This window comes from Peromyscus eremicus, chromosome 20 (genome assembly GCF_949786415.1).
Source record: "Peromyscus eremicus chromosome 20, PerEre_H2_v1, whole genome shotgun sequence".
NCBI lineage: Eukaryota > Metazoa > Chordata > Mammalia > Rodentia > Cricetidae > Peromyscus > Peromyscus eremicus.
The window spans coordinates 45,585,961-45,595,303 of record NC_081436.1 but is presented as its reverse complement, the minus strand read 5'-3'; the positions used below and the strand labels follow the sequence as shown (position 1 = coordinate 45,595,303).

The window sequence follows — 9,343 nt, the reverse complement described above, 5'->3', positions numbered from 1 at the left end:
TAGCTGCTTCTGGCTTCACCACATGGTTCTCTAGGACTTATTCCATGATGGATGGGTTCCTTCCTTCACTCAGAAGGAGACAGCATGGCCTCAGCCTGCTGGCATCTCACCCAGCCGTGGAATGGAAAACCTTTCTGGCTGTCCTGGTCTTGTGACTCCTTTAAGCCCCCTTGGGTCAGTTCCTACATCCTCACATTTTTTCCCAGTGATTATTAAGTTCCCAACAGCCTAGGGAAGTGCCAGAATTTAACTGCTGGAGCACAAGCACAATATTTTGTAGTGGAGATGTGGTCCGGAACAGTCTCTTAGAAACACCAAAATCATACTGTGTGCCACGTGGCACATGGCGCACCAGCTGGTGTGGGGTCCCCCTCGCCTCTGGATTTCTTTTTCTGGCATCTTCAGTGACAGAAGGATAGTGGATCCAGATGGAGCAAGGACATCTCCTTTCAGATGTAAGAAAGCTGCCGCAGTTTTTAGTGTTGCTGCTAAATATGTTTCAACTCAAAACACTTGGCTCACAGTGCTTGACTCTGTTGCTCTTGGCTGCCATCCATCCCTTCTAATTGAAAGAATAAAATGTTGGGGTCAGGTTATCACTGAGGAAGGAAATTCAGGGAGGGTGGATTCACAAGAGGATGCTCAAGTCATTTCAGAACAGATAAGCAACAGTCTGTGTTGTAGAATGAGTATGTTAACCATAAGCACCTGCTGGCTGTGCAGATGGTCATGTAGTCTCCTCCATAAATGCTGAGAAGACACCGAGAGGAGATGTCCTGTGAAGTTAATCCTCCTGTATTAGAGATTATAGACTAATGCTTTGGTGAGGCACATGATGGGGAAATGCTCTTGCATGAATGCCTTTCCCTTTCTCGCCAGTCCCAAAGCCTATCTCACTCCTGATGCTTTCACAGTGTCTATAGTCCCACTTCTTTGATAGTCAGTGGGAACAGGAAGTCTTACAAGGTCATGGTACTTTACTTTCTGCTCAGATTATGGTGCCTGGAATGCAGAACAATATCCTGCTGAAGACTCTAATTCCAGACACTGAATACAAAGTCACAGTGACTCCCATCTACACCACGGGAGAAGGTGTCAGCGTCTCTGCCCCTGGGAGAACTTGTAAGTGAATCTTTATCTCCTTCATCTATGCTGGGTAAAGTATAGTGCAATGTAAGGGCAATGTAAGTTTAGGGACCAGAAAATCTGTCTGAATCTTGACTCCACACCCAGAAACAGTGCAATTTGGGCAAGCTATTTAGCATGAATAGGCTCCAGTTTTATTTTCTGTAAAAGCTGAAATGCGCAACAGAATTCATCTTTTGGCGACATCTCATAACTCATCACAAGTCCTGGAGATTCACCAAGGTAGAGTCTTCAGGCCCTTGAACTTTCTCCATGTTTTGTGGGACCACAACAATCTAAGTCTCTCGGTGGTGCCCTCCTCCTCCTCCTCCTCCTCCTCCTCCTTCTCCTCCTCCTCCTCCTCCTCTTCTTTTACTTTTGTAGGCATAGTTTTATTTTTTTAAATAAGCATATGGCAAATGTGCTTTCTTTTTATTACAGTTCTGTGAGTTTTAACACATGGATGGGATGGGTACATGTAGCCATCACCACTACAGTAGAAAAACAGAATGCAATTATATAATTCCCCGGCACTTCTGATGCTGCTAATACTCTTTGTAACACTCTCTTGCTCATAGACCCACCCCTTAGCAACCTCTGTTGTTTAAAATTAGTCAGTTTTGTTGTTGTTGTTATGACACACTAACTGAGACAATCAACTAAAAAGAGGGAAGGATTCTTTCCTTCCAAAGTTTCAGGAAGCCCATCTATACACTTCACTTTTATATGCCAATCTCTGACAGTACCATGTGGTCCCAGGAGGCATCCTAAAACATTTAAGATACATTGACCATAGTTAAATGAGGAATCAGCACCACTAACTCTTTTCTGTCTTTTTTGCCATTATTAATGCCCATTCTTACATAGACCGCCCCAGAATTTAGTGGCTTCAAACAGTGACTATGCTTATTATATTATATTTTCTGACACTGTGGGTTAGGAAATCAGGTCTTGGTAGGAAATTCTTTTGCACCAAATAATGATACAAATTATGTATATTCATATATACTACATATACGTACACACATATGTATAAAACGATATAAATTATCATTACTTACTGGTATTGACATTGTTGGTGGGTTGGTCTATATGCCTGACATCTTGGTGAGGACAGCTGCAGGGTCCATCTGTCTCTATCCATTCACCTCAGAGGCTCTCCGTATTTATCACAGGGTGATCCTGCACTGTAAGAGGAAGATTTCCAAGAGATGCCACTGCCACATAATCTATGGCTAAAATAGTAGTCAGAGAATCCATCTAGATTCAAAAAGAGACTCATTGCTTCCAGTTCTTAATGGAAAGAGGGTCTAAAAAAATCTGTGACCATTTTAGTCCATCATTATTGACAAATAGTTACATGGGATTTAGTGCAGAATAATGTCAGTGATTAAGTTCTGTGCCTTACTCTTGTATGTGGGTTTTCACCTAAGTCAATCTAAAGAAGGAAGCAGAAATTCCTCTGACTCTCACCACCAAGGATAATCACCAGTCACATTGTGTCAGTAGCATCCTCAATACGGACAGACATGTGCATTCTGGTGTATGTGGACCCCATTGGTGCAAAGATAGAGTTTTTTAATAAGCACTATTCAATTTTATTTTTGGTTAAAATTAATTGAAAAGAGAACTATCACAGTTTGAATGAACCTCTAGATCTCAGATGAAACTCATTCATCACAAGAGCAATTTTTCACATAATGTAGTTTAAAAACACACACAGACCCCCCTCGGTGAGCGTTATTGTTTTTCACTTGCAAACATGTTTAACTCTGTAGGGAAAGAACTTAAATTTCATTGGCAACAAGAGAAGGTCACCAAGAAGGAAACTATACTGAACCTCTTACTTCCCCTGTTGTGTTTGCACAGTGCCATCCTCTGGTCCTCAGAACTTACAGGTCTCAGAAGAATGGTACAACAGATTGCGCATCACATGGGACCCACCATCTGCCCCCGTGAAGGGCTATAGGATTGTCTACAAACCTGTGAGTGGTAAGTTCCTCTCAGAGCCACGAGTAGATATCTCAAGTATATATTTTTTTTAAAAAAATTTAATTACATTTCAAAAAATTGTATGTGTGTGTGTGTGTGGTTTCCTTTGCCAGAGCATGCAAGTAGAGACCAGAGGACAACTTGGAGTCAGTTCTCTCCTTCCATCATGTGGGTACTAGGTGTCCAACTCAAGTGGCCAGGCTTGACAGCACTCACTGACACCAAGTATATTTTAAGATCATTTTGGACACTGTTTCCATCCGTGTTTGATTTTATAAATTAAACAGCTAAGACTTGCTTCCTGTCTTTTCTGAGGAGAAGAGGTTTTTAGTATGGTCCTTGTTGGGTAGACATCATCAGAAGGATGAAACGATGACCTCATGTGGTAAACTAGCAGGCATTCCAACTAACAGAATAGAACATCTACTTGGTGTGCATCTCCCTGACCTAATCTCACCCTAGGCCAGGAACAAGTCTAAGGAAAGCTGGGCTCCCCAGGAGTAGGAGGGTTTGTAGCTCAACAGACGCGCAAGCTCTAGACATTTAAAATTTGTACGTTGGACTTTTTCTTTTGTTTCTTCTTGCATAAGCTGGATAGATTCCATCAATAGACTTTTCTTTGTCTTCATTTTAAAAGTATGTTGTGGGGTAAAACCCATCAAAGTGAAAAAATGCTTCATGAGAGACTCTCTTTTCTACCTCCAGATCACTGTATACTCTGTGTCTTTATTCTCTGACAATATATGTATGCAGTGTATCTCGACCATATCTACACTTAGCTCCCTCTTCCCACTCTCTTTGCCCGCCCCCATGTATGTCCCCTACATCATTGTATTTTAAAGGCAGACAAACAGTTAAAATAGGGAGTGCCTTTACCCTAAGTCTATAGGCTGTGAAGGGGAACTTCGGTAACAGCACTCACTACAATTCTGCCTCTCTAACAGCTTCACACTCTCGTGGGAATTTAAACAGGAAAACTATATATTATAAATACGTTTTCAATTTTCTAGACCCGATCTTCAGAACTCTGGCTGTTCAGCAGAGATCAGAAATCCAGTTTTTCTTAATTTGGCAGGAAAAAACAGTTAAAAGCTATTTGGAGGGCCATGAAAAACTATTTTTTTTCTCTCAAAAACTTCAGTGGTCTCAATCTGTCATCTTAGGCATTGCTAATGTCCTTGTTTCAATCTTCTTTTTTACTCTTCTGATAATTATCCATCCCGCATGACAACAGTAGCTCCACTCCAATTTCTCCAAAAAAATATCTTTATGAACCAAGAAAATAAAGTAGTGAGCATAGACAGTGGCCTGCTCCACACTGGCTTCTTCAGACTCATCACTGATTTAAATTTTTTGTCTCTTTGTTGTAGGTCTAAGGTGTGTACTAGTTTGTAGAAATCCTTATAGATGTTTTCTGGATCTTTTGAAAAATATGTATCATATTATCTGAGTACAAATATTTGCCTTGTATTAAACTTGTCAGTTGCTATAGTTTGCCCTCAGTAGAGACAGGTTTGATGGCCACACCCTGGGGTCTGGAGCTTTCATCTAGTAGACACTGGTAACTATTGTTCAATTCCCAGTACTCTTCTTCCTTAGAATAATTGTCTGCAGTGTCCAGCATGTCGGTAGTCTTGTGGTTATCCTGGACAGGTGATCTTTGTAGCATAGGAAAATACTACTACTTACAACACATACATCCAGAAACACATAAATATGCTGTTAGAAGGAGGTTTCTGGAGGAAAGTGATGAGTGTTTAGAAATTATCACTAACTCAAAGCTCTTAAAAGAGTAGACACATAAAAGACAGCTAGGTAAAAATTATAATAGGACACAACACAGAATGCTCTTAAATATGTAAGACTCCAGCAGGTTGAGTCCAGTCGAAGACACAAATGCCTCAAAATCCAGCTGAGCTAAGGCCATGGTATAGGAGTAGATGGAACTACAGTGGTGACCTCTACACAGATTTTCCTGTGACAAGATGTGGTCTGGTGTCCAGGATAGAGCTTTCTGTCCTTGACATGTGCTGCGAACAAAGCAGCTATGTAAATAGAGACAGTTGGGAATTAACTAGGCAAGTGCTGATTGCTTTTTAAAATATAGACGTCAGAATAAGGTGATGGGTGGATTAGTGAGGTGCACCAACTTTTGGACTAAGTACATGGGGTAAAACATTGCTGGAAGAAGGACTAAGATGTAGTTTTAGAGATACTAGCTTCAGCCTACTTGTTTGATGCTGGGTCATCCTGGGCAACTGCCAAGAGTTGGTTGAGTAGTTTTCTCTGAGGACGCATGCATGTTGTGACTGTAGTATGTACTCCGTCTCTTTTAGGTCACGGTCAAACTCTGGAGACTTTCGTGGGTGCTGACATTAACACCATTGTTATCACGAGCCTCCTCAGTGGAATGGACTACAACGTGAAGATATTTGCTTCCCAGGCCACAGGCTTCAGTGATGCTCTGACTGGCCTCGTGAGAACATGTAAGCCTGATTGATGTCTGCTCGCTCCAGCCCCGTCGGTGGCTTTGTGCTTGGTTTTTCCTGTGACTCATCTCTCGATTTCATTTTTAGTGCAACCATTGGCTTTTCTTCCTTCCTCATTACCCTTTCTGGAGGGCACTTTGTGGAAAGAAAGGTGTGGTAGTTTCTCAGGGCTGTCCAGAGACCTAGTTGGCAAGCAGATGCCAGCAACTGCTTTTTCCAATCGGCTTGATGGTTGCAGATAGGATTTCCCTCTGGAAAATCTGTTGGCACTTTTCAAATTAGGTGAATTTTTCCAAGCAGCCTATATTCTGACATGGCCAATGCCAGCCAAAGCTGGGCCAAGGAGAAGTTTGCCTTTTCTCAAAGTATTGCCACTCACCACCCACACACATGATCTCTCCTCTCTGTCTCTCTCTGTCTCTGTCTCTCTCTGCCTCTCTCTGTCTCTGTCACACACACACACACACACACACACACACACACACACACACACACATACACACACACCACCCCACATCATCTATTGAAAGTACATGTCATACCACTCTAAGGACTTCACATATTATTTTATGGATTTTCAAGTTGGGATTTCTCATTGTCATCAGAACCCTAGACACATATGGAATTACGTAGGGCTTGCTTTCCAACTTTCAATAGATGTGTTCTATTGTTCTGAAATTTGTTATATACTTCCACACCATCTGCTGTATGCATTTCTTTAGGTCAACTTATATTTTTAGATCCAAATACTTAAAAAAAAACCCATATACCTGTGATACACACAAGATTGGTACTTTTTATACAGAGTGATTACACATCTTTAATCCCAGCACTTAGGAGGTAAGGGTAGGCAGATCTCTGGGAGTTCCAGGACAGCCACAGCTACATAATAGAGGGATCCTGTCTCAAAAACAAAACAAAATTAAGCACCCATAAACACACACACACACCACACAAATGTGCTCTCTGTGTTGGAGTACTCTAGGATGCCTTTAGCTTCTGTCTCTCCCTTGACTATTGAGGCTAGCATTTTGGGTACTAGCATTGTCTCTCAGTACGTTCCCCCGCTTTGCTGTGACAGTGACCCACAACCTCCCCCCTTACCACACCAGAGTCCCGTGTGCGGTCACATCTTCTGCTTCTCTGTCTTCTGTTCACCCCTCTGGTTCACCTTTATGTCTCTGCCGCTTGTTGTGTCTCCAGAATAACTTTTATTGCCATCTTTTTTGTGTACTTATTTTTCCCCCTCTGTATTTCTTTTTTTTTCTTTTCCATTTCTCTTCATTAGTAAGTATGTTGAACATTCCAAACACATTTTTGAAAACAGAGAACATTAAATTATTTTATACTCCTATCCATTAAGTAAAATTTAAATAATTTTTGCTTGTTCTCTTTCTCCCAAGCAAAATACAACTATACACAATGGCAGATAACTCAGTTTTTAGCATGGTTGTTCTAATTCTCCTTGTCCTTTTCTTGTGTGGGGAAGGGGTATTTCAATTGACTTTAGGAAGTGAGACTTCTCTCTGCTTCAACAGATAGGAGCCATATAAGGATGTAAATTGTGCTTAGGTAAGATTATTTTACTATCTTAAAAACAATAATTATGAAGTATCTTTTTTATGAGTTAGCTAAGAGACAGGGTGACATAAGAGAAAAATCATATGGAAGGAAGAGATCATTTGGGAAAACAAATGTGAATTTTTTGCTTTTGATTCTAAATGATAAACATCAAATGCTTACTTTTATATTATCCTGGAGAAATCTTTCCATGACTTCTCCATATTATCTTCCTTGCAGACCAGCATTCTAAGATGAAAAGGAATTCAAGGGTGTTAAATTATTTGTTACATGTGCATATTCTACATTTGAAAATTTCAAAAAAAAGTTCATTTTTATTTAATTTATATTTTGTTTTGTTTTTATTTTGATTGGACATTAATTACTGCACATATTTGTAGGGTATGTTGTGGGTTTTTAATACTTGCATACATCACAAGATCTAATCGGGATCATTAGCATATGCCACCTTAAATGTTTATCATTCCTTTCTTGGTGGGACTACTCAAAATCTGCTGTTCTTTTGATTCCCAAACCTGCAGTGCATTGGTAAAAGCTATAGCAGCCCCACTGTTTGCTAGCCCGACTGTGTGATGGGACACTAGGCTTCATTCCTCTCTCCGTGACTCAGAACAGCTAAGGAGCCTCTCTCTGTCATTTCCCAGCCTCCCTACTGTCCCCTGTGGCTGGTAGCAACCCTCTGTCTCTAATTCTATGAGGTCACAATGGCGTATCTATTGACATTTAAAATAATGAATCCTGTCATTTTCAACAAAGCGTATGAGCCTAGAAGACATTGGGCCAATACCGGACACAAAAGGACCAATGTCACAAAACTGTCCACACAGTGCCCAGGCTTTGCAAAGCCACTTTTGATTGTATAACAGGCCCATGTCTACCAGCTCTTCCTTTTGATTTAAGCCACGGCTGTTCTCATTCCCCTGTGAGTCCATCCTGTATTACTCTGGGTTATATGGTCATTGTGGAACAGGCAAAGGTACACCTCATAAAGGGGAAGCTTAGGTATCCCCCATTCCTTCAGTATCCATTGCTCTTACCTTTTCCTATGAATATATGTGTCCTTTTCATTATGACTGTCTGACACTCTGCTTCATAGGTCTTGTTTTGCACACATTTATTTAAATGATAAAATAATTATCTTCTCTTCTTCAATTTTTTTTTTTTTTGTGAGTTGATAAATTTCCCACTTCTGAGTCTGGTGCTCTGAATGAAAATTTTATCATAAATGACTTCCAGAACTGGGTATCATATGTGGCATTATCTGCAGTGTGACAAAGTTTTGTTTCTCTTTTGTTACAGTGTTCCTGGGTGTGACAGATCTCCAAGCCAATCAGGTTGAAACAACAAGCTTGTGTACTCGGTGGCAAATACATCGCCATGCCACAGCCTATAGGATAGTTCTAGAATCCCTTCAGGGTAAGTACAATTTTGTGAAGTACTTGTGTGCTTGGTTCTATGCAAACCATGGTGGACAAGTCAAATCAGGCCAGAGCCCTCTTTTGGAAGCTTCATGTTCAGGGCTCAGAGATGCAGCATGTGACATCAGACCAGTTGACTTTAATTCCTGAACTTTTCCCTCATCTGTTAACAAATATTACCATAGCATTAGTTTTTTTTTTTGGGGGGGGGGGCGGGTTGTGAGGTATAACCTGAAAAAAATGCATGTAGAAGCTCATCCATTGATGCTCAGCACCCAGCAAGCTCGTAAATGGTGTGAACTGCCATTGGTCATACATACATACATACATACTTACATTCAAGTTTCATGCTGTTAGCATCTTGTTACCTGCTCCATGGTGACCAGCTTGAAATGGCATGTTTTCCTGAGCATTTCTTCATCTTAGTGGTAACTGGTGAACGTATCCTAATTCAGGAGGAGGCATCATGTATCAATATCACCCTGAGCAAGTTGTAGAAATTTCTTCAGAATACCTATGATTTGAAACTTTGATCTCAAATTTTAACACTAAAAGCCTCTCCTTGTCCTCTTTAAAAACATCAAAGACAACAAGAAGCCAATCATTCCCAGGATCAGTGGTCATTTCAGTATCAGCATGGACACTCTTCAGCAAATGAAATCAAAATGAGAATTACTATGATTAAGCTTATAGAAAAGTATAAAATCCTGGGGATTACATGAGACAATGGAAAATCAC

General features: G+C 40.6%; 1 protein-coding gene across 1 annotated transcript in view; it reads left to right on the top strand.

Annotated features, from left to right (window-relative positions):
* Col14a1 (collagen type XIV alpha 1 chain) overlaps positions 1-9,343 on the top strand; it is a 174,846-nt gene that overhangs the window by 73,951 nt on the left and 91,552 nt on the right. Inside the window, exons 11-14 of the mRNA XM_059247022.1 lie at positions 941-1,122; positions 2,995-3,117; positions 5,454-5,603; positions 8,487-8,603. Of these exons, the coding sequence (XP_059103005.1) occupies positions 941-1,122; positions 2,995-3,117; positions 5,454-5,603; positions 8,487-8,603 (572 nt within the window). The remainder of the gene's footprint in view (positions 1-940; positions 1,123-2,994; positions 3,118-5,453; positions 5,604-8,486; positions 8,604-9,343) is intronic.